This window comes from Gymnoscopelus braueri (assembly GCF_963280865.1).
Source record: "Gymnoscopelus braueri genome assembly, chromosome: 8".
Taxonomy (NCBI): Eukaryota; Metazoa; Chordata; class Actinopteri; order Myctophiformes; family Myctophidae; genus Gymnoscopelus; species Gymnoscopelus braueri.
Genome location: NC_137609.1, coordinates 18117742 through 18142013, shown reverse-complemented (window position 1 = coordinate 18142013; position 24272 = coordinate 18117742). Strand labels below are relative to the sequence as shown.

At 39.2% G+C, this 24272-nt stretch overlaps 1 protein-coding gene across 6 annotated transcripts; it reads right to left on the bottom strand.

Moving 5' to 3' along the window:
• Positions 1–342: 342 nt before the first annotated feature.
• sytl2a (synaptotagmin-like 2a) lies at positions 343–19518 on the bottom strand. Of its 6 annotated transcripts, none has more exons than XM_080436582.1 (20): positions 19472–19518; positions 15971–16443; positions 15382–15521; positions 14309–14432; positions 12745–12811; positions 12406–12523; positions 10258–10857; positions 7863–9216; positions 7312–7829; positions 6723–6854; positions 6490–6546; positions 5592–5683; positions 5264–5356; positions 4244–4413; positions 3852–3951; positions 3598–3759; positions 3249–3351; positions 3062–3167; positions 1916–2121; positions 343–1002 (listed from the first exon to the last, which is right to left on the bottom strand). In XM_080436582.1, the coding sequence occupies exons 2-20, from the start codon at positions 16069–16071 to the stop codon at positions 854–856; spliced, it is 4392 nt and encodes a 1463-aa protein (XP_080292708.1). In that variant the 5' UTR covers positions 16072–16443; positions 19472–19518; the 3' UTR covers positions 343–853. The 6 variants fall into 6 exon arrangements, with proteins under 6 accessions (XP_080292708.1, XP_080292707.1, XP_080292706.1 ...); XM_080436581.1 differs by having other exon boundaries at positions 7312–9121; positions 9155–9216; XM_080436580.1 differs by having other exon boundaries at positions 7312–9216.
• Positions 19519–24272: the final 4754 nt, after the last annotated feature.

Sequence of the window (24272 nt, the reverse complement as noted above, 5' to 3'; positions counted from 1 at the left end):
TAATGTTATATTACAGTTCATGAGAAAGTAATGTTATATTACAGTTAAGCGTGCAACAGCAACAGGTCAGTTTTGGAAATGGTTCAAAATATGTGGCTTAAACGTATTACAATGTCATGTCTATTTCATACTGAACAGACCATACAGAAGACATTTAATGTGATAGAATCCTAATTGTATAGATCATATGTAGAAATGTATGTAATCCTCATCACAGAGGTATTATACCATGTCTTGTTTATTGCATACATTGTTTGTTAAAGCTACAATCCGAAAACTTATTTGAATGACTGAAACATTTAACCAATCTAATGTGTATGTTTGAGTAGGTTACTGCAATATTACTAGTACATCTGCAGTGGTTGGAGATGGTGTCGGGTAGGACACCTACGGTACTGGTTGAAAAATTTGAAGCAGACAGCACATCCGATTGGAAAATAGATGTGCCGCCATCTTTATTGTACTCTTCGAAAATCATTGCAATTAACTCTCTCTGTCAGGAGAGGGAGACAATGTAAATACAACTTTTGGATTGTAGCTTTAAAAGTAATTACATTATATAACATTAGGCATAGGCTATTTACAATTTGACCATAGATTAAAAATGAACTTGTTGCAGATTGAATTAATTTATAAATATCTTTGATAGCTTAGATTTGTATCTCATATATTGTAACTTACATTCTCTAAAACGTATGCATTATCTTGGAGATGCTAATGCAATAATAGACAATTACATACAGTACAGTACACATGCACATGCATATTATCCATCCATGTTTGCATATCTTATGCTTCTTACAGTTATCCATCAGTGCCATTTTATTTGCATTACTACTTACTTACTACCATCTTATTTTGACTTGCTTTTTGCCATCACCAACATTCTCAGGGGTAAAACATCCTCTACCCATTCACTGTGGGACTGCATCATCCTCTCCCACAGGTTCGCCTCATCTGTCGTTGAATCCATCCACATCACATCAGCCCCATAACTTTTACCTGCATAGATAGGGCATTGAAGGGACATTACCCGTGGGTGGTTTCAGAGGAACTTAAAGTACGCAAGGATAGCATACACTAACAAAAGATGCATACAAAGTGAAATCAGTGGTAAAAGTGCAGCAAATGATTTTCTGTTGATAAAATAAGTTCTAAATAGTTCTATATTCTGATAGTAATCTCCCTCCCCCTGGTCAGCTGGGGCGCCTGATGGAGGGGAAAGGAACTGGTTGGAATAACATGTTCCTTCCACGCGCTACATCCTACCGGGGAAACTCCCCCCTGTCGGGTGATAAGAAGCTCTCATGCATTGAAGGAGGCATGAGCTTGGCTCTGGGCTCTCCCTAGGCTGGCAGAGTGTAGCGCCCAGGATTACTTAGACAATTGGCACTGGGTGAAAAAAATGGGGTTGCAAAAATTGTGGGATATATATATTTTTTTTAAATAAATAAAAAAAAGATAGTAATCATTGCCATATGTTTGTTCAGTAAAAGGAGTCTCACTGTCACTCCAGCTCTTTAATAAACATAAAAAGTAATTTTTCGGTTGGGATACCAATTATTATATTCAATCACATTTTGTTTTAACCAAAAAGTACCACTTAACACTCCCTTTAATTTATGTAAAAGTACACGGATGCTTTGCCGGTTTTAATGGGTTTAACCTTTACATGAAATATCTGAGACTATGAAGATTTTATGGAAGATGCTTCTGAAAATATCGCTATAGTTTGACCACTTCAAATGCTGAGAGCTTTGTAGATCGTCTATTTTCGCTGCGCAACATGCTTCCATAGAAGACATGCTGGCTTCTACGGAATCCAAATGACTGAAATCAGTCGTGGCGACTGAGAACGTGAATCCATGAATTAACATTGAGGATTTTACTGTGTAGGAAAGTTGTAGAACCTTACCTGTTCCCAGACCGAGTCTAAGGCCCCCAATATAGTGGTTGTTCAGTCGGTCATGGTCCCACACAGTGATCTCAATGCAGGCCTCTCTCAGGTCCTCTGGTCGGAAGCCGTCGTACACCATGGTGTGATTGAACATGGGGTTGGCAGTCCTCTTCACCACTCGGGTCTTCTGTCGGCTTTTCCTGCTTCTGTCAGGAAGCACAGCGCTGTGGTGGAGAAGTTATTGTTACTGTAACAAGTTAAGTTGAAGCATATTGAGTGAATTAGATGCAATAAAATAACGCCCCTTCAAATCATCCCCACAGTTCAACTCCACAAGATCATGTACAGTTTCAGTGTACATACACTCATATGCGTTTGTCATTAAGGTAATCCATTCTTTTGGTTGTGGAACAGTGGCAATTTTCCAATGGCGTTAGAGGAAATTCTCTTATGGTAGTCATTATCACAGCAACTAGAATAACCAATGAAACATGGGGTAATTCTCCAAGCCCCCAGGACCGCAGAGATTATTGAAGCTTCCGTGTCCTGGTGGTCAAATCTGGTATTGCAAGACGTCCGCATTTAAAGCGCTACTGCCACATGCTTCTATCGTCTGAAACCCTAGTGCGCCTGCTCTATGGCCAATTGGTCATAACGCTTAAATGTGGAAGAAAAGGATACTTCCGGGTGCTTCATAAGCTGGGTGAGCAACTTCATTGAAATGAATAAGTGGGGGCGGGGGCGTCTGTTCTCTAGTTATTATATAACTATATGGGTCTCCTCCTATTCCCTAGCAGACACAATTTAGGTGATACTATAATATTGTAACCCATCCATTGGCCCAAAACCTCTAAGATTTATTTCCAAAATGAATGATAAAAACTCCACCCCCAGTCACTAGGTGAGTAATCTCTCAAAACAGATTGGGTAAGGGTTCCCAGATTACTAGGTGAGGCCGCAATGACTAATTTGTGTGTAGATGTGATAGTCACTTCCTGTCACTTTCTAATCTCATGAAGATACGGAAAGGATCTAAACATTTAACCTTTAGGCAAGAGTCGTGAGCCACCCTTTCTTAAGCTAAACTTTAAGTTACCCTATACAATGAATCCTATTGTTGTCTGTACCATCTAACAAATTAAGACAGCATGTAGTAAATCCTACCATTTCACAAATGGGTCAATAATCACTCCTCTGACTGGTGGAAGGTTCTTGCATTCTTTCACCCAGATCTGCACTTCACCTGTTTCCAGTTGAGACGTCCTTTTACCTGTTGATGCAGTGAGATCATAGTGAGCAGATATAGCAAAAATAACATAAATGAGATAGAACTCTTGAGTTATCAGCTTACTGTGGGAGATCTGTGGCAGGAATCGCAGGGCTACTCTCATCTCTCCTCTCTTATCCACAGACTGAGTGTGTGAAGGCGATGCCGCTGACGTTTGTGCAGAGAACTAAAGGGTGATTTGTAGTATAAATCAGCACTAAATGCATCAGCATGAAGGAAGTAAACAATGTCTACAAACAATTAACACAGCAATAAATTGACTATGTCATACTGCACACTCAAATAGCCAAGTTTTTAGGTTTTGATAAAGCCTTTTCAAGGCTGTTGCGCTATAATAACTGGAAATAATGACTGTCTCTTGTAGGATTCACAAACTTTTAAGCATGACAATAAGGAATTACTGAAAATGTACCCTTGGTTTTAAAGCATATTCATTTATCTGTGTGTTGCTGAAGTCCCATTCTGACAAATCCAATTCCACCTCGCCCAGGAAGCTGTTCCGTCGTAAAGTGTAATCGTGCCACACCGAGACGCTCAATGTTTGAGTTTTTAACAACTCCATTGTGGCTTTGAACTGTAAAAAGCAAATTAAGAAATAAGGCTATACGTGAGTATGCAAAAACATGCAATGAGGAACTTGACAAGTATTGCATTTGGAATTCTTACCGTGAGGACTTCCTTGTAAGCGGGATTCTGAGTTTTCTTTTTAACACTGGTTTTTTTCTTTCCCTTTGTTTTGTCAGGAAGAAGGTAACATTTCACATACCTACAAATGAGAACAGTAAACTAGTAAATGATGTTTGTTGGTGTACCAGCACAAGCAATCTAAATGAGCAAAAATAAAATAAATGGGCAAAATACAATACAAGTGTTGAAGCTTATTCTAATGGACAATGAGGTACCATTAATATGCCTACAATAAAACTATTAAGGGGCATGTGGTGATAGGCTGCTACTTTCCCTCACTCTCCCACCGTCTACCTACTGCAACAATTACTTGCAGACTTTTCTCAGCATACAATACCAATTCAACCATATCTACTTTAGAGAAGACCTACGGATCAGAGCGGTTCTTTTTGGGTTCAGCCACAGCCAGGTCCCTGCATTGGTCCACAAAGATGTGGAACTCGGAAAGCTTCTGGACATAATTCACAGCAAACTGGATGGATCCCTGGATTTCAATTTCACCAAAGTCTCCATGGTAAAGGCTCGACATGCTGCCACTCATCTTGGGAATCATCACAACACAAAACATTCCATCAAATCATGTCATCAAGATAGGTATAGTAAATATGTACAGTAGTTGGTTGATTCACGATTACACAAAATTTCAAATCATAAAAGCATTTCCACCTTTCTAGTTAATATCAGCCATTACATTTTGTGAAAGAAAGAAGAGTTCCAATTGTCTGAAAGGAATGTGGCTGGTAAGTAGGTAACTCAGGAATTTAAACTAAATTGCATTCAGTATGCTTGACTCCTATAAATGCAAATTCATTTTCTTGCATTAAGAGATTACAATTCACAATAGTGTATCTCTCAGTTGTTGTTTTTTACTGGGATGCCCAAGGCAATTTATCCCGTGCATTTGTCCATGACTGTTAGATGACCATGTGGGCATCAGTGCTCCATGAGTCATACTTTTTTAACCATCTTTCCACAGTTTCTGACCCGGTCAAATGTACTAAACAATTATGTTGCTGTTGATGTTTTGGTTTCGTTTCTCTGTTGTCGTTTTCCTTCAACCTTTTAATTACATGAACCCTAGCATCCCAGTTCTGAACACTTAGCAACATTAGTAGATCTACAAGAACATGTAGCTTGAAAAAAAAAGGAGGAGACCAGTATAGACCCCTGGGGGTCTACTAAAAAACATGAAAAATATATAAGTTTAAAGGGTGTACGTGGTTAAAAGCCTACTGTTGACAGGTGTCGTGAATCAGCATCTTCTAGACAAAAGAAGGCAACCCTCATGCTCAACTTAAAAGAAGCATCCTCTGATAGTACTTTTAACATACTGTTTTAAGCATAATGGATCCAAGAAGATATTAGACCAAAAGAATGTTGTGCGGACGTACAGAGGACATGGAGGCCAGGCCAGAGGACAGGCTTATATTAGATACAGAGCTCCTCCAGCCCACTTTGTTCTCCAAAGTGCCGTCACTGTCCATCTAAGAAGTGAGAAAGATATGCAAATGCACAACTTACTGTACAAGTCGAAACACATACAGTATATACAGAAGTTAGAAAACCTTTTAACAAATTAAACTCCTTTTTTTAATTAAAAAACATATCAATTTCCTTGATAAATCATTTATTCTAATAGTCCAAGGTCAGTACATTGGTACTTCTGAGAGTACTTTATTAGTAAAGAATGCAAAAGGTAAAATGTGGGTGGTGATTTACCTCTTCCTGTTGAAAGACTGGCACTGAAACACTTATTCTTTTAATTTGATCTGGGTCTGACCGGGAGGAAACTGATGGTGGCACCGCAGAAACTGGAATGAGACACTTCATCTTTCATAACAGGCATAAGACATGTATTCCTGCAGTGGTTCTCAAAGTGGGGTCCGGGGACTCCCAGAGGTCCTTAGGGGGGTTTCAGGGGGTCCCCAGCAAATGAGTAACAGTTTAACCTTATTTTATACTTTGGCTATTTGAAAATAGCCAAACTACAAGCACACAACGCGTCACATCGAGTTGTGAGCTTGTAGATTGGCCATTCACAAAACATTTTGTAAAATCTTTAATCATTGTGGAATCATTTTTCATTGTGGAATAATTTTGAAATGTATGGGGGTTGCCAGAGTTACTGTCGAAGTGTCCTTGAGCAAGACGCTGAACCCCTAATTGCTCCCGGTGAGCAGGTTGGTGCCTTGCATGGTTTCCTCCGCCATCGGTGTATGAAAGTGTGTGTGAATGGGTGAATGTAAATCTATGTAAAGCACTTTGGATAAAAGCGCTATATAAAATGCACCATTTACCATTTACCATTTACAGTGTTGGACCAATAGAGCGAGCCAAAAATCCTGAAGGGGGCGTCAACAAGTGTCTTTTGGTAGCAGCGGACATCTTTGAGGGGTATAAACCAGGTTGACTTAACATTGCCCAAAACAAACATGTCTGCGCTACTATGCCGCGCCCCCCCCCCCCCCCCCGTGGTGACGACGCGTTGGCACGCTCTATATGGCTAATGAGTGATAAAGGAATTTATCTGCCTAATCATCTGGACTCTTGTTCAATCAATTTTCACAAAGTATCAACAGTGTTAACAAAATGAGTAACAGAAATCTACATAATTCACCATCATTCTCGCTTATGTTCAGCTGTCCTCTTGGGTCATTTGTACTCCTTTCCTCTCCTGGGAAAAAATAAAGTCATAGTCATAACAACATTCTTTATACTGTATGTCCCCCCAAACTAGTACAAGACTAAACCAAAAAAAAGAGAAAAATCACAGATAATGTATCTTCTTATTTGTATCACAAATCCAATAATTTTTTAAAGATTAAGACTTTATGTAAAATGCTGTTTTACGTGTTAGATGTGAGGTAAGAGTCTCCAGACTTTTGGATGAAGACATTGGCCTTGAAGATACTGGTTTCAAATCTGCCCTGAGGGGACTAGGGTCATCATCTGCTCTGAGGGGACTAGAATCATCATCATAACCTAACACAAACAGAACAAAATGAGTCCTGGAAAATGCATCCCAGACTAGATTCACACCAAATCTTACGTTTCACCAAGCATTAGGAATCTATAGCCTTTATACTTAATACTTACTTTTACGATGAGACTGGAAACTTCTTCCTGTCTTTTTACTTTAATGCTTAAAAAATGTCTAATAATAAATAAATATACACATCATAATTGAGATTACTGGAATCTGTTAATCTGGGATTACTTTATGCAGTATATAGCAGTGGAATTACGATTATTCCTAATTAAGATACTGCTGGAACGATTTGCAGCTTTTTTTTATATCTGAAGACAACTTAAGTGAGAGAGAATTCAAAGGCTCACTGCCTGAACTTGCTCAAGACCAGCCCAAGACAGGTTGTTCCGTCTTGGCTCGAGTGAGCATTTTGCACAATCCAAGAACTGATCATAGAATTACTCTGCTTACTGGTACTCTCCCGATGGGCCCCTTCACCATCTCCAACAGCTTTCCCTTGTTGAAATGGTGGGCGATGGGTTTTCTCAGGTGACCCTAGATAATGCTGATAGCCCTGGGGTACGAACGATCTAGCAAGTCGGTTGAAAGATCCTGTTTTCTTTGACGGCAGCAATACTTTCTGTACATCTTTTGTGGTTGATTGAGATGTTTCGTTGGGTTGTAACTCACTACTTTGTTGAATATTTACATTCGTAGGGTGACACACTTCAGGTTGTGATGCTGGTGGATGAGGGATGATTTCTGTTGTAGGTTTAATATCTATCAACCCTGATTGTTTTGCTTCATGTGAGGGACCTTTTCTCTGTCTGGGTGATGGCGTTGGCCTCGGAGATTGTGCCTCCAAGTCATTAGTTGGTGGGGTGATGTCTATTGGAAAGGTTTTCAAAGGAGAGCCTTCCAGTCTGGGTCCCTTGGGATTTGAGGATTCTCTGGGTAAGGCCTTGGGATGGCAGGTCTTAGATGGACTTCTCCTGAGTTCATCCTCTTTTGAATCTTTTGACTTTGGGCTTTGGGATCTGTTTGGACTGAGAGGCCTTTGCTGAAGCCGAACTGATTCCGTTTCAGCCTTGAGTCGGGATTGCTGACAATATTTCTCTTCATCTCCAGTAATTCCATGTTGTTTTAGTTGTGATTTGTCTGAACTCTGAATGACAGAGTCGTCCTTCAGAGTCATGTCTTTTGTGTTTGACTCAACGTTAGAACCATCTTGTGCATTTTCTTCACACTTCTCTTTGCCGATTTCAGGTGTTTTGAGATCAGAATGAGAGGCATCTACTTTTTTAACGAGGTCTATAGATTTGTCTGAACTTGAACTTAAATGTGTTGGACTGCCTGGGGTTTCCTCAACTTTTTGAACAACTAATCTAGATTCTGTACATTCTCTCTCCTCGGCAGACTTCGTGTCATTGATAGGCTGGTTTTCTTGAGGACTGGACTTCCTGGGAAAGGGAACTGGGCTATCCTGCATGTTTGAGCACAAAGAACTAGTTAATGGAACAGTGATGTTTTCCATTGGCTGTGGAATGGGAACCGGGCTATCCTGTTTGTTTGAGCACAAAGAAGTAGATAATGGAACAGTGATGTGTCCCATTGGCTGTGGACTCTGAGAATCTGACATTGAACCAGTTAAAGAGTCATCTGTGTCTTCACAGATGAGGATTGGGCTGGCTCTATATGTACCATCTTCTTTTGGTAACTCAACCAAGAGGCTACTTTCAATCCGCGAAGACCTGTCTTCATCAGACTGAACTGTAATTGTATCCTCATTGTTCAGTTCCATTTGAGATGTGATGACATCATTTTCACTTTCCACCACAGGGGCAGTCTGACCATCTTCAGTCTGCGTCTTGGTGATGTCTTCAAGCCTTGTTGGTTCACTGGTCAAATTGGGGCCACCGTTTTCTTTCTCTTTGAGGTTGATTAACTTATTTGGATCCTCCCTCTCTGCTGGTTCTAAACTTAGTGAGGTGATGGTTTCTTTAAATGGAGTGTTCTGTAGTGCAGTAAGTGGCAGTGTTATGATCTCCAATGTTTCGGGGGATTTAGCGTCTGGTTTATCAACAGGAAGCTTCAGTTGACCATCCTCTTGGATATTTGCAGTAGACTGGAGTACATCGGTTTCGTCGATGTCATAATCAGGTTCTTCCTGTATAGACAGCAAGCCCTGCATAGGCCAGTCGGCGACTTTGGTCTCTGACTGACCATCCTCTTTGGTTTCTGTCTCCATGTCTACAAGCTTACCTGACTCCAGAGCAAAAAGGGTCAAAAAGGGGTTGGACATTTGAGGGCTATCAGTCAAAAAGGGGTTGGACATTTGAGGGCTATCATGATGAGGATGAAAGGGCTCACATACATCTGTAAAGGAAACAAAACATACATAGGATCATCCATGCTGTCATTTTTATAGTCGTAAAGCTACAATCCGTAGGCTTTATGGTCGTTGTCTCCCTCTCCCGCTGGGGAGAGATAATTGCAACAATGTCCAAACTACAATAAAGATGGCAGCACATCTACTGTACCGTCCAATCCAATAGACGTTTGCTTTAAATAACCATCAGGTGTCCTACCTGACACCAGGTTCAAAATTTGGAAGAATAAGGAGACCAACCCCAGAATCAGACTCTAACCAATTTAGATGTACTAGTTAAATAGCATTAACATACTCTACCATACAGATTGGTTCAAGTAGAATTGTATTAATTAAACTAAGTCCTGTAATTGTAGCTTTAAATACAAGTTAGCTGTGTAGGATTTTCAGAAAGTATATCACTGTAAAAAAAAAAAAAAAAAAAAAGACCATTTTGGTCATGTTTTTTTCCTAGCATTAAAATGTATTATCACTCAATTTCAGATATATTAATAAGAAAATCCTACATATGATGTGTATTAAGACATGAATCAAAACATCACACTGTTCACAAACATGCTCTGACAGAAGTGAAACTGTCACTTTACTTGCACTGGTCAAATCGACCAGTCTAAATGAGAATTTCTTCTTCTGTCAGTGAGACAAACAATTTCTTCTTTCAAAGCAACCACATGCAACCATAATGCAGATGGAAGCAGATCATATTTTGCTGTACTTATTCACCAAACTCCAAAATGAATCACTAATAAAGACAAATGAAATATATTCACCATGCATTAAACATGCATAAACAAGCAGGTTAGTTGTGAAAAGTGATAATAGCAAGACTTTCTGAAGTCTTTAGTCTAATTTGTGTGATACATAAACCCAGTTGCAAATATTTTAAGTTAATTATGTTTGAGTCATATAATGTAGTTGGTCTATATAATAAATGATTGCTGTTAGAGTGATTGATGATTGGTTGGTTAATTGATTGATGGATTGGTTGGTTAATTCTTTGCTAGAGTGATTGGTCTTAAAAGTCTTACCACCAGAGACCTGGTGTAGGCCAGTGTCTTGGCATTGGAGGTTTGCAGCGCTTTCACAACCGAGACCACCTTCATTTACATCCACTGCTCTTATTTCAAGTAAAGGCCTACTTGTGCCTATAACATTACTACTCATAGGCACAGGGTCAGCGTTGTTTTCCTTCTCAGGCGGAGTGATACAATCCACATCCAGCAAGCCGTGCTCTCCCAGCTCCTTCACATCCTGCCACTCCTCACTATCGTGGCAGAATCTCACCTGTTTTCTGTCTATACAACTCAAGTCTTCTCTGTATATGGCTTTGGGGGTCTCAGTGGGAGAGTCTAGGGTTACTGGACTCTGAGGGGTCAGTTGGGAGGCGGGAGATTCTGTGGATTCTGTGAACATGGGTTTGAGGATGCTCCTCGGAGCAGCTGTGTCAATCTGGCTATCTGCCGGCCCATCAACCTCTATCAGAGAATCCAGGGATCTGTTAATGACTGTTCTCTGTTCGGGTTCAGGCATGAGCACAGAGGCACTCAGTACATCTAGGGTATCTCTAATGTGGTCTTGTTTTAGGTTAGTAGCGACAGAATTGCAGTGTTCAGGCGACGATAAAGGCTCTGAAAAACAATAATCAAACAACAAACAATGCAAAATAGGTAAGAAATAGAGCATTAAGCCGGGAAGTGGTGCATTCTTCTACCACTAAGGTTGCAAATATTGTCTGATTTACAGTAAGTGAGCTTTCCACTCACTCTGCACTTAATAGGATCATGTAGGGGAGAATTTGATTTGAGATTATGTGTATCATTACAGATAATTTGTAAATCAGGGTTTCTGGCCCTATACTATTTTCAGTTTTTGTAGAGCAGCTTAGTCCTCTTTGTTAAGGAATTGGAGGATTTTGGTGCCTTGCACATAAATAGGGTTAACTAATTGTATGAGCATAGTTGGTGAACACACGAACAGGTTCATTCAGTGAGGATATGAACATTATGTAACTATCTGACCTTGCTTTACACTCTGTAGACTGCAAAGTTTTCTGCGGTTTCCATCTCATCATATAAAAATATTCCCTCCAAAACATTGTACTCAAGGCTCTTGTGAAATATTTCTAAGTAGACAAGTCATGCAGTACAGATTAAGGCTTTGGAATGCATTTCTGTGTAATCCCCTACTCGGTCTGGCAGCCTCGTGTACTCTTAATATCCCTTCACTTTGGCAACCCTTGGGAAAATATCCTCATTGGTCCCAACTCATTAGCTTATTTCAGAGAAAGTGTGAGTAAGTACAACTCTGGCACAAACTGGAATACTGGATGCGTTGCTAACTACAATTTAATTCATGTGAAAGTTAGAATATCCTAGAGAAAAGTTTTGTTTTCAAAAACCTTCAAGGTAAAACATGAAAACATATAGTTATTTTACAAAATAATAAATTCAAACAATGTTCTGAAATTTCTGCACCCTGCCATGCAACATCTGGAAACCTTAGGCACACCTGAAGCACAGTCGGTCAACACACCTGGATTACATTATAAATACAAACGAAATAGGCCTAATATTGATGTAGGAAGCTCCTTATTAGTGCTATTAAAGTAGTGAACAGAGCTCCAACAGCACTTCAGAAGCCAGGAATAGAGTAGGCTGTAGACATACATGCAGCCAAAGCGACGCGTTTCGACGTAGTAGTCTTCCTCAGACAGCATTGAAACGACTCTTGCCACACTTACATTGATTTGCAGAGAAAAGGCTTTGACCATTTGTCCATCGAGCACTCCGTTGTTCCATTTAAAAATGTAACATAAATATGATTCGTTACACATCAGGACAAATTAAATGAGCCGACTGCATGATTATTTGTGACAGATTTGATTCCTTATGATGTTAACCACATGAGCCCTAGCGTCCCTATTCTAGGCATGTTATAATAGGCAAACATTGGCAAAAAAATAGCACATCTACAAGCTCACGATGCGTTGCATTGCGATGCAGTATGAGCTTGTAGATGGGCTATTTTTGGCAAAGAGATTTGGTGAAGAGGGGAAAAAAGGAGTGGGCTATGTACAGAACCCTGGGGGACCCCGGCCAAAGACATTTATAGGGTTCAAGTGGTTAAATAGGTTATCAAAATATTAATAATGTGTTGTAATCCATTGAAGAACTCACCTTCACTGGGTGTCTGCGTTTGCTCCAGTGATCCAACCACTAACTGGCTGTCCTTCTCTTGCAGGTTCTCCAGGGTGTGAGGTGCTAAGTGTTCATTGTTGAATGGATTCTGTCTCGGCTTCAAAAAGGAGATAAATGTACTGAATACACACTGAATATTATTGATTCACTATTTATACTGTACATGTTTCTGTGTGTGTGTGTGTGTGTGTGTGTGTGTGTGTGTGTGTGTGTGTGTGTGTGTGTGTGTGTGTGTGTGTGTGTGTGTGTGTGTGTGTGTGTGTGTGTGTGTGTGTGTGTGTGTGTGTGTGTGTGCATGATGATTCCGTTTCCACCAACCTTTGTGGGTGACTGTGATACTGGTTTAAGCATCTCTGAGTTCTCGAATGGATTCCAGTTTTGATTCCTATCAGGATGAATAAAGAATGCATTAAACAGATTCCAAACAGAATCATGTCTGGTCTACAGATGTGCACGTTCAAGTGTGTTTTACACATTATACAAAGGACATGTTTTGGCAAATGATCAGTTCGTTATAAATCTCATAGTTAACATAGCGTTTCACTAGAAATAATAACGGCATCAGCTACTTTAGAGAGCAGGCATACGTGAGTGAGCCAACCTTGGCCTCAGGCCAAAAGCAGGATTAAAAACAAGTTCCTCACATGCGTTTGACCACGTCTGACCACTCCTCAGAAACAGAAGAAAACATGAGCATGTGAGATCTGACCTTCCAAGACGATTAGAAGGAATTCAGGGGCCTATTACAAAGTATCCATTTGCTTGTTTGTTAGACCCCTGCCCCTCCCCCTTTTCAATCACACTCATAATCTGCTGTTATGCTCAACTCTTTCTTGCACAGCATGTGATGGGCCTCATAGGAGCGGAAAGAGATCATATGTTTTCTGAGCTTCATCTTCTCTATAAAACACATAACACTGGTAGCATTTAGTTTGTAAGATCCCATGACAGAATCGGACAACACTGAAACATAACCTATTGATCATAACTTCTAACTTGTGATGCAAATGTTTGATGATTTTATTATTTAGTAAACATTATTGTTTGTGCATTGTATGTTAAAAATCTCATCATGCTGCAAAATCACAAAGTTGTACTGCAGTGTATGTGCACTATGTTCTGAGGAATGTACATTATCCAAACTGCCTCCATTGTACAGTATGGCATCCCTAGAATAGCAGTCAGAGGAAACTAAAGGAATCAAGCTTCCTTTTTAGCTTATGTTTAACCCTAGGTCAGGATTTCACATATCGTCATGGAGCTAGGCGTTTAAGAAAAGGGTTTAAAGATTGGGTTCAACATTGCTTTTAATGACAGTGACATAGCAGTTGCATCATGTTAAAATTCTAGCGCTTTAGACAGCCTGGTTACAAATCAATGTGTGTTTTACCTGTAAAAATAAAAAGTGAATTAAAATAGTATTTAGATTAACAGAGGTTTGCTCTGGAAATTATGCAAATGTTTACATCTTGCAACAGAATTCAGGAGGGTTTTATGCTGTAATACTGTAATCTGGCCAGAAGTAAACACATTATGTACTGTATAATATACTGTCAGCTGACAAGAAGTAATCACAAATAGGCCTGGACCGCTGGTCTTGCGGTCCGGGCATCTAGGCTGCAATCTAGCCTGACAGCGTGTCACGGGTTCGAATCCCGATCCCGACGACCTTTGCTGCGTGTCACTCCCCATCTCTCTCTACCCATTTCCTGTATATCTATATATACACACACTATCAATAAAGGCAGAAAAAGCCTTAAAAATGTATTTAGAAAAAAACTTAAGTGGTTTTCGAGTAGAAATGTGTAATTCTCATGGGCTTATTTGTGGCCATAAAATCATGCATGAGTTGAATAACATGGAGACATGGAAACTGTTTTACCTTTTATCACTGAGCTGCTCTTGTGGCTCATCAATGAGCCCTGAAAGCTCAGGAGGGACGAATACATCCTGGTTGTCACTGCTGACAAAGCTGGGTCTTGCTGGCCACATCTGGGATAACTCCACTACAACGGAGAACATCAACAAGGAGAGTTTCATCACTTTGTGCTAAACTACTGAATTTTCTAGCCCAAAAGCACTTGGTCTGTGAGGATGTTTTCATTATAAATAATTATTATTAAAGATAATATGCAGAGTGCAGATAGACTTTTAATGGGAGGCCAGTATTGTGGGACCAGAGGTCGGAAGTAACGAAGTTGTGCTTTGTTAGAACCATCTTTCTACTTTCTACTCCTTATATTTTTACAGCTGGCTTGGTTCTTTTAGTTCCACTCCACTATTTTATTGCATCAATGTTTCGATCAAGAGATACTCATCAGGAATCGAACTTAATGCAATAAAAGAGCAGCGTGAGGACAGTTTAGTAGTGACATGGATGAAACCCTCAAACTGAAGTAGAACATTTGTATTTTAAAGCACCATCGAAAAATAAAAACACAAATTGAATAGGTTATGTTTGCAACATCACCATCAATAGCAATAAAAGGAATAAACATTTTTCATGGGCCATAGTGCACTTACCAAATGGAAGAGATTACTGCCTGGCAAGCAAGCAATTTTTGTTCTAAAGACTGTTCCAGTACTCTGCAGCTCTCAGGTGTATGTGAGACATTTAATAACATTTAACCGCATTGTGCTATCGTTTGTTTTGTATTTGGATATTTGTCTACTCTGCACACCTGCCTGGGAAGGATCCCCTCTTTTGTGATCCTTCCCAACGTTTCTTCCATTTCTTCTCCCACCAATGGGGTATTTTCTTGGGAGTTTTTCCTCAACCAATTGAGTCTTACAACAGCGAGATGTCATTTTGTTTCCTTTGTTAAAACTTTGGTCTGTCAAGCACTTTGAGACTATAACAGTAATTAAGGGCTGTACAAATACATTTGACCTGAGTTGAGTGTGAATAACATTTAGAGAGAGAGAGAGAGAGAGAGAGTTGTAGCATAGACTTACAGATGGTCTGTCTCAGGGAGGCTCTGATGATGTCTGAGCCATCGATATGCTCCTGGTGTCGCTCTGCTTTGGTCTGGTAGAACCATTCTCCTGTCATGTATTTGAGCTGACTTAGGTCAGTCACTGAGCTCTGAAGGCTCCTACGTGCAGAGATAAGCGGAGACAGTCAATGTGGTCACTACCTTGTCGCTCATGAGTAAACTGTATTGGAAGAGGCGGCAGATACAGAAAGAAAACACAGGGTGCAACATACTTTGTTGTAAGAATATTAGTTCAGTAATGCTTTCATCCATTTACTGTATCATGAGATATTCATTAAATATGAACCAGCGATGATACTAAACTGGCATGCGTGTGTAATTGGTCAACTGGAAGATGTGATTGTGAGTATAGTTGATGTCCTATGCACACTCCACTGACAACTCATTGGTCCTTCACGGGTGAGCTAATGGAACAGATGTTCACCCCAGTGCTGCTGGGGAATAAATTGAATTAACCTTTGACTTTAGATTTGGAAACTCTTGGGGGGGACCCTGGTCAACTAAGTAAAGGGGTTAAGTGGTCAATGAAATGAAATTGTTTAACTGACTTGACACGCTTCTCCTCAGCCTGCTTCAGGTCGTTGTCTCGTCTCAGGACAGCCCTGATGGTTTCCCTCTCCTCGTCCGTCAGGAAGCTCAGGTCGATCATGGCGATTAACTGTTAAATTCCAAACTGCCACGCAAAAACAATCCTGGGTCCTGACCTGATGGCACGCCTATACTTTTAGATGTCGTCTTATGGATAAACACGTTCAACACAGCTCATAGATCTCCTCCAGACTGTGGTCCTTGCAAGCAGGTCGGGCAAGAGCCAACTGGTCAACGCAGACTATCGTGGTGAATGCTACTTTCTTTCCTGGTATCAAATGATCATGTTGAGGGGGTCGAGGTCACCCCATCAATGATAAACGCCCTGTGTCCAATGTCTGTGTCCACTCTTTGAGAACTCTGCTGGTGTTGAGATATCCTGTGAATAGTTTTTCATGGCAATGCTGGTTCCTCGATGGACATCTTTGCTGCACTTTAAAGTAACAAGACAAACAGAGGTCAGTTAGCTGTGGCAATTATTTAACTTGCACAGTAATTACAGTTAGCTATTTAATATTTCCATTTAACAAAACATTGTGTACTGTTTTATTTAAAAAAATGAAGCAACATTTTAAATAACATAAATTATAAATTTTCTTCGTCAAGTGCATCAAATTCTCTGTTAAACAAATGTAATCGTCTCCACATTGGGTAAATATCTGTGACAAACTGCATGACATTAGGAAATCACTAGACTCTCAAGTCGAGATGGGCTCAAATATAATAGCTAAAATTATACTTCATAATAAAAACACTTCTGTACATCGGATGTCCTGAAAAGCCACACTAAAATCTTTAGTGGTTTCATTCCTATCTCTTCAAGTGTCTGATAACTTCCTGTGTAAAAGAGGAAGTTATCAGATGCCATGCAAACTTGCAAAGTTGACAACTTTCACTGCCCTCCCAAGGCTCTTCACACCTTCATGTTGGCAGTGGCACAAACAACATGAATGTGTTAAAGAGTGGAGTAAGGATACACTGTGCAATGTTATGATGCATACGGCCAAACAACATGAATGTGTTAGAGTGGAGGAAGGAGTGCGCAGTGTTATGATGGATACGGTCAAGAAAGACAGATTTGTACACTTCTTTCTCTGTGTGAAAACAAGTGAGTCAGCCACAGGCATCAAACACTTTTCACTGACTTTGCCATCCAGTGTATCAAATTTCTTCGATGGAAATGGTTAGATAGATTATAAGATAATTAAGCATGCCTCGGCAGCTCCAAAGAAAACCGTTTGTTTAAAGGAGGACACACATCCACACCTTGACAAAAGTTCACATGCCCAAAAAAAGACCGTCCAGTAAGTCTCTGCTACAGGTTTGTATCTGCAGAGCTGGTGGATTGCATGTCAAGCGAATAATTTTGAGAAGCTAATTTAAGGAATGCATGCATGTCATGACAACGTCCCAATGGGGAAGTGTGTGCTTTATCTCTGTGAAACAGAAATGTCAGCTGTTGAGGGAAGGCACAGTGACTTCTGCCATGGAGGTGTACTGTACGGCACAGCATTGTCTTGAGAAAAGGAATGCTGCAAGTCCTGTTTTCTTTAAAAGGAAGAAGGCATCTTCCACACTATAGACATTTACTTCTTGCTGCTGCATGTCCTTGGTTAACTTCCTTGATTATTATCAACCACTTAACCCCTACTTAGTTGACAGGAGTTCCCCGGGGCTCTATACCAACGGTTATGTTGTTGTCTACAATAAATATTTGCAAAAGTGGCCGGTCCACAAGCTCAGTGTGCAACCCATTCAGTGTGCAACCCATTCACACACCGATGGCGGAGGAAACTATGCAAGCAATAACCTGGAGAAGTTAGGGGTTCAGTGACTTGCTCACGGACACTTCGTCACTAACACAGGGGGACCCGGCGGGGATCGAACCAGGAACCTCCTTTTCCCAAGCAGCCACTCTACTTCATTAGCAACTGTCATCCCAAATTACACTCTCAGGGTTACAAATGGATACATTAAGACTGAGTTATTCCCTAAGTAAGTTACAAACAACTGGATAAAATATATCATTGTAAATGATTTTACATAAATTAAGATTGTTTACTTAATAGACAAAGCGATCGTAATTCATTAACCTTATTACTGCACCCAAACAGGACCATTAAGATCCTTCTCCATTCATTATTTTTGGGATGACAGACTTCTTCTAAGCAAGTTCTGAAAGGGTAACAATTGAAAGTTGCTGTGGATTGCTTTGCTACTTAGTTCAGACAAGACTCACTGCTCTCAATTAGGCTACACCAAACATGAGCTGCATGCAGTCCCACAACAACACGCTCTGAGCCAAGCACATGGTCTGAATTCCCTTTTAAACATCAAAGTGTTGAAAAGAGTAACTGCCTAGATCAGAGAAGTGGGTGTGACTGTGACACCAGGCAGGGTGGATTTTCTGAGACATCAGTGATTCACAGTGTGAAAAGTTCATAAGAAATGTTCTAAATGACCAGTGGTGTAAAAAGTACTCATTTTTTTTTACTATTTGTTACTATTTTTTTACTACTATTTTTGTAAAAGTATCAATACTGCAATGTAGAAACACTCAAGTGTTACAAGTAAAAGTCCGGTAATCAAAATGTACTTGAGTAAAAGAACAAAAGTATTGGCATCACAATACTTAAAGTACCAAAAGTGAAAGTACTAATCCTATGAAAAAGGTCCCATTTCGCAAGTTTTCAAATGTAAAAAAATTATGAAAATCCTTTGAAATAGCAGAGCGATGTGTTGTAAGCTTGTAGATCAGCTATTTTCAAATTGCCAAAGTATAGGTCTGAAGTGGTTTTGTAATAATAATCTAAATCTACAAAGTAACTAGTAACTAATGTGTTCAAATAATTGTAGTGGAGTAAAGGTACAATATTTGTCTCTGAGATGTAGTGGAGTAGAAGTATAAAGTATAGATGATTGGAAATACTAGCTTACAAAGACACCTTACAAAATTCGTTTACCCAATGTGAAACAATTAAGTCATAAAGAGAGTTCACACACAGCAAACATTCCAAAACATTCCCTGCTGTGTGAACAACAGTGACAGAACCTGACAGCATATCAAATACGGATTTAGGAGCACGTAGGCTCAAAGGCCAAACTTCAACTCCACAGGAAAGATTACTACTTTACTGAATTAATCGATCACTCTGTATGCATCTGGTAGGCTTATAAATGAACACAAATATCTAAAAAATAATAATTAAAAAAATCACGGCCATCGTATATAGACATTAAAAAAACGCTTTTTTTTCTTCTCTCTTTTTGAACATGTTTAGACTAATAATAACCGAATCGTACCCGCTGTCACTGCCTGCCAATTACAAATGTAACTTTTCACCAACTTTTAAATCAACATGCAACACAAACCCCGGCCTCTAGACTACAACAACAGAAATTAATCTACAGCAGCGCACTTGTAATTGATCTTTATGAGAGACTTTAGATTGCAAGCTCACCTGGACCCCCTGATCCTTCACATGAACACAACAGGCTACACTGCATCACAATTTAAGAGACAAGTCTTCTTAAAGCACTGGAGAGCCTCTTTCTTTAGTGTTTCGACCAGGTGGGCGTGGTTTTGAGGCATAGTTTTTTAAGGTTAGGGTTAGGTTTAGGCATATAACCACGCCCACCTGGGCGAAACCCCAAATAAAGAGGGAGTCCCCTTGAATCACAGTCAGGGGGCGCGACCAGAGCAGTGCGTGTGACGTCTCATGCGATTTATAATTCATCCTATATATGGTGTCGAGCGCCGAAAACAGCCAGACTCATCTACTCCTACAAGCCAGCAGTGGTGGTAGTGGTACTCAAATTTTTTACTTAAGTAAAAGTATCTATCATGCAATATAGAAATACTCTGTTACAATAAATCCGGAATTCAAAATTTGCTTGAGTAAAAGTAAAAAACGTATTGGTATGTTGGCTACTTAAAGTACCAAAATTATAAAGTACCCATTCTGCAGAATGTCCCATTTCACACGTTTTCAAATGTATACACATATTTTGAAAATAGTAGATCTACAAGCTGACGCATTGTGAGCTTGTAGATCTGCTATTTTCAAATGGCCGAAATGTATGGGCTGAAGTGGTTAATGTATGTTTTGTAATAATAATACAAATCTACAAAATAACTAGTTACTAAAGTATTCAAATAATTGTAGTGGAGTAAAAGTAGGCCTACAATATTTGCCTCTGAGATGTAGTGGAGTAGAAGTAAAAGTAGTCCTACTGAAAATTGGAAAGAAGAATACCTCGAAATTGTACAGTACTTGAGTACATGTCTTAGTTACTTTCCACTACTGCAACGTGCTACTAACTACTACTAAACTCACGCTATGATCACATCAAGAAGCAAGTGTTTATGGAGTGGAGAACTACAAACATGTGTCCACTTTTATGTTCAGCGTGTGACAGAATTCTTCTAATCCATGAAGGACTCATATGGACCTTTGTAGTTTGTAGTGTACTAGTACTGAACAACTTAAAGTTATTTAATTTGGCTAAACTCGATCAACAAAATGTCCATATAAGGGAAAAAACTAAGAATGTCCATAGCAATTTACAATGTAAACAGAACAGACAAAATCAGTAATGAAAGACATCAGCTGGAATTGAAAAAATATATATATAATAATACAATCATACTGCCAGAGATTCAGTGGTGGAAGAAATACTAATTTGTTAAGTAAAAGTATCAATACTGAAATGTAGAAATACTAAAAGTATTGGCATCAATTATCAAAATATACTTAAAGTAGGCCTACCACAAGTACATTTCTCATTATGCAGAATGTCCAATTTCACAAGTTTTAAAATGCATAAAAATAATTTGAAAATAGCTGATCTACAAGAAGCAACGCCTTGTGAGCTTGTAGATCGGCTAACTCAAATAGACAAAGTATATAGGGCTGATAATAATCTAAATCTACAAAGTAACTATAACTAAAGTTTTCAAATAATTGTAGTGGAATAAACAATATACAATATTTGCCTCTGAGATGTAGTGGAGTAGAAGTAAAAGTATTTAAATTTGGAAATACTCCAGTAAAGTCAAAAATACCTCACAATTGTACTTAAGTACAGTACTTGAGTAAATATACTTAGTTACTTTACACCACTGCAGAGATTTACATCACTAGGCTATATCTTGTAAAAACAGAGCCGTGTCAAGCCTAGTAGCCTAATGATTCAGTTCAGAAATAGCTGAAAAAAGAAATAGTTAACTTAGTTAACAATACCAAAATTATGAAGGGACTGTTCTATTCTTGTTTCCCCCCTTCTCAAATTCAATTGAAAAGTAAAGACATTCAGGACATATGATGACATGTCAGTTTCATGTCAAACTAAATTACAGAGTTAGTTCGTTTTCAAATTACAGTATAGCCTGACACAAATGATACAGCCCCTGTTGAAAAACAGAACCAAGTAATGTCCCCAGTTGGCTGAATGATGATGAAACTGATAATGGCCAATGTTTATTTATTTATTATTCTTTTTTAATATGATTTTTTTTCATGATTTTGTAATAGGCAATGGAAGTGATTATATTTAGTCCAAATAGGTGGTGGTGATGGTGGTGATGATGATGATGATGATGATGATGATGATGATGATGATGATGATGATGATGATGATGGCTTCAGCATCTGAAAGAGGAGTGGTATCACATCAAGGCTGTGCTAAGCAGGTATGATCTGACCCAGCCTGAGCAGGTGACTGGAAGGAGCTTCAATAGTCTTAATTATTGGCTTGAGATATGTGGCTTTCTATTTTGTACCCGAGCAGAATTATAAGTGGTGGAAATATATATTTATATTCACTGTTCAATACAGTGCAAGAGAATCTCACTTAAGTAAAAGATTTTGTTTCTGGTAGGTTCACTGACCATGTAGCTGTGCATTTGGAAGAGAAGATACACAGTGAATCGAGTTGTGTGTTGAACATGGAAGCAGAGCACCTTATCCTCCTGGACCTGGAGTACAAGCACAATACCAGCCAAGAGCACCAGACCAGACCCACCGAGAACAGAACAGAACCATGTGAAGAATGAATTGATTCACATGCAGAGAAACTTTGGCACAGCGGCAGTAGAGAAGTTGCAGACATGAGTTCTGAACATATTCAATGATCTCAGCGTTCTTCTCTGAGAGTGGATTAGGGTTTTTCTACTTACTTGTGCTATTGTATTGTGCAGCTTGGGACTATAAACATATAATATGGGCCCAAGCTATCTGAATTTGCATCTCGGGCGGATGAGGGGGCTGACAGACATCTGGACCAATGTAAAGGGCATCATCACATGATTCACATCACATTATCATCCCTGAATCTTCTGACCTTCAAATAAAGTGTACACAGTATGAGCAGAAGGCCTGATGTTTTTCGTACCATGCACACACACCCATAGGAATGTCTTCGTCACCCAGGCTGAACTTGGTGCAGATGACTCAGTAATGCAAGAGAAGCCTCTCAGTGGCATAACATCAGGTCAGCTATTTTTCTCCCATTTGTTTTCCCAAGGGAAAAACGAAAACAGTGGAATGCCATTGTGTTTTAGCCTTTTACATTGAATCATGAGGTAAGGACCATTTCATGTAGGGACCATTTCAGGCCACAAGATGGTGCAAGAGCTTGAGAAATATAAGTCCATCTACTGCCATTCCTTCCTGTGTATGAACTCATGATTATTTCCTGAACAGTTTCGGAACTAAAGCAGTGTTCTGATTCACCTTATGCAAGCTCTGCGTGTTTTGAAGCTTTGTAATCAGAATAAGTTTATTTCTAATGTATGATAAATGTAGGCTACCAACAATTAGTGTTTGGTACTGTAACATTGGTGCAGGGAAATGTATACACACACACAAGTGCATGTGCATTAATGGCGCATTCATTAAAACACTCATAAAACCAAATGTAAACTTGACCTTGATTTATTATGGATAGGCCTATCATGTTTTTGTTTTGTCATCCTCAATGGGAAAGCAATTTGGCAATTATGCTATGTTGATTAAATGAATACATAGGACCACAATGGAAAGTCCAAAGGACTTTGTGTTATCCTTTTAGTGCCTGACTGTACCACAAAGTGTTCATATTTCTGACTGATAAATTATTCAATGAATCAATCAAAAATCAATCAGTACTGTCGTTTTCAAATGTGCGACATAAATACGACTGGATTTAAAGAGGAAAAAAAACTTTTTCTTAACACAGCCTCTTTGATAGATGTGATAAGGACTAGCAGTTGGTTACCATCTCTTCTCCCATTTCCCTTAGATTTTGACATTGTTCATTCCTTCCTGTAGCAGGCACAGTGACACAAATGACAGAAACAGGCAGCAGCTGTGATTCATAGGTATGTTACCTTACAGCAGACAGAGACAGATTTAGGACAACCGTGCACCACTATTACCCAGCAGAAGAGAAATCTCAAGTTGGATTTTATTAATCCATTTGATTTATGTAAGTCACAAATACCAGGTTTCCTTTTAAAATTAGTTAATCTTCCGTAACAATGACCCAATTTCCCACAAATATTGTACTAAAGTTGGTCACTGTCTCACTTCCCTTTGAATCCAAACCAAAGTGACATGACTACTTGTGCAATTTAGCAGACATGGGTATTAAAAGAGAATTAAAATTAAGCTCACCATCTTAATACTGCTATGAAAGGGAAGGAATCAATTCTAACAGAAAAGCTTTGACTAACTTGTCAATTAATTGTATAACTGAAGTCAATGTAATCACATTTATGTGCCTTTCTCAAACTGCATCCAAACTAAGGGGAAGTGGCAACATAACAAAGAGCCTACTTGTTAGTGGAACAGATCACTTGCCAAGCAGGATGTAGCGCTTATATGAGGCTCTCTGTTTGGATGAGCTGCACCTGTGGTGCGCTCTGGACCAGAGTCCTGCTGCAACACACCCATCTGTGGAATATAGGGCTTCCTGGGACCCCAAAGACATCAAGTGTCATTCCATTTATATCTCTGTATGATTTTGGAAATGTATGCATTATTTTTTTCTCTTTGTCATTTATGTCCCGTTATGTCTTTTCACCAATAAGTTTAAAAAAAAGTGTCATCACTCAAAGGTGATAGAAGTTTAACATCTACTATAAGTTCTTATTAAAAGTAATTGGTTTATAAAACCGTAGATTTAGCCTCAATTGTATAGCAGTTTTTTATTTCTAAGACCAGTGAAAACAAAATACTGATGTGATCTAGATGGTGTCAGGAATAAGACAGTACAAAACAA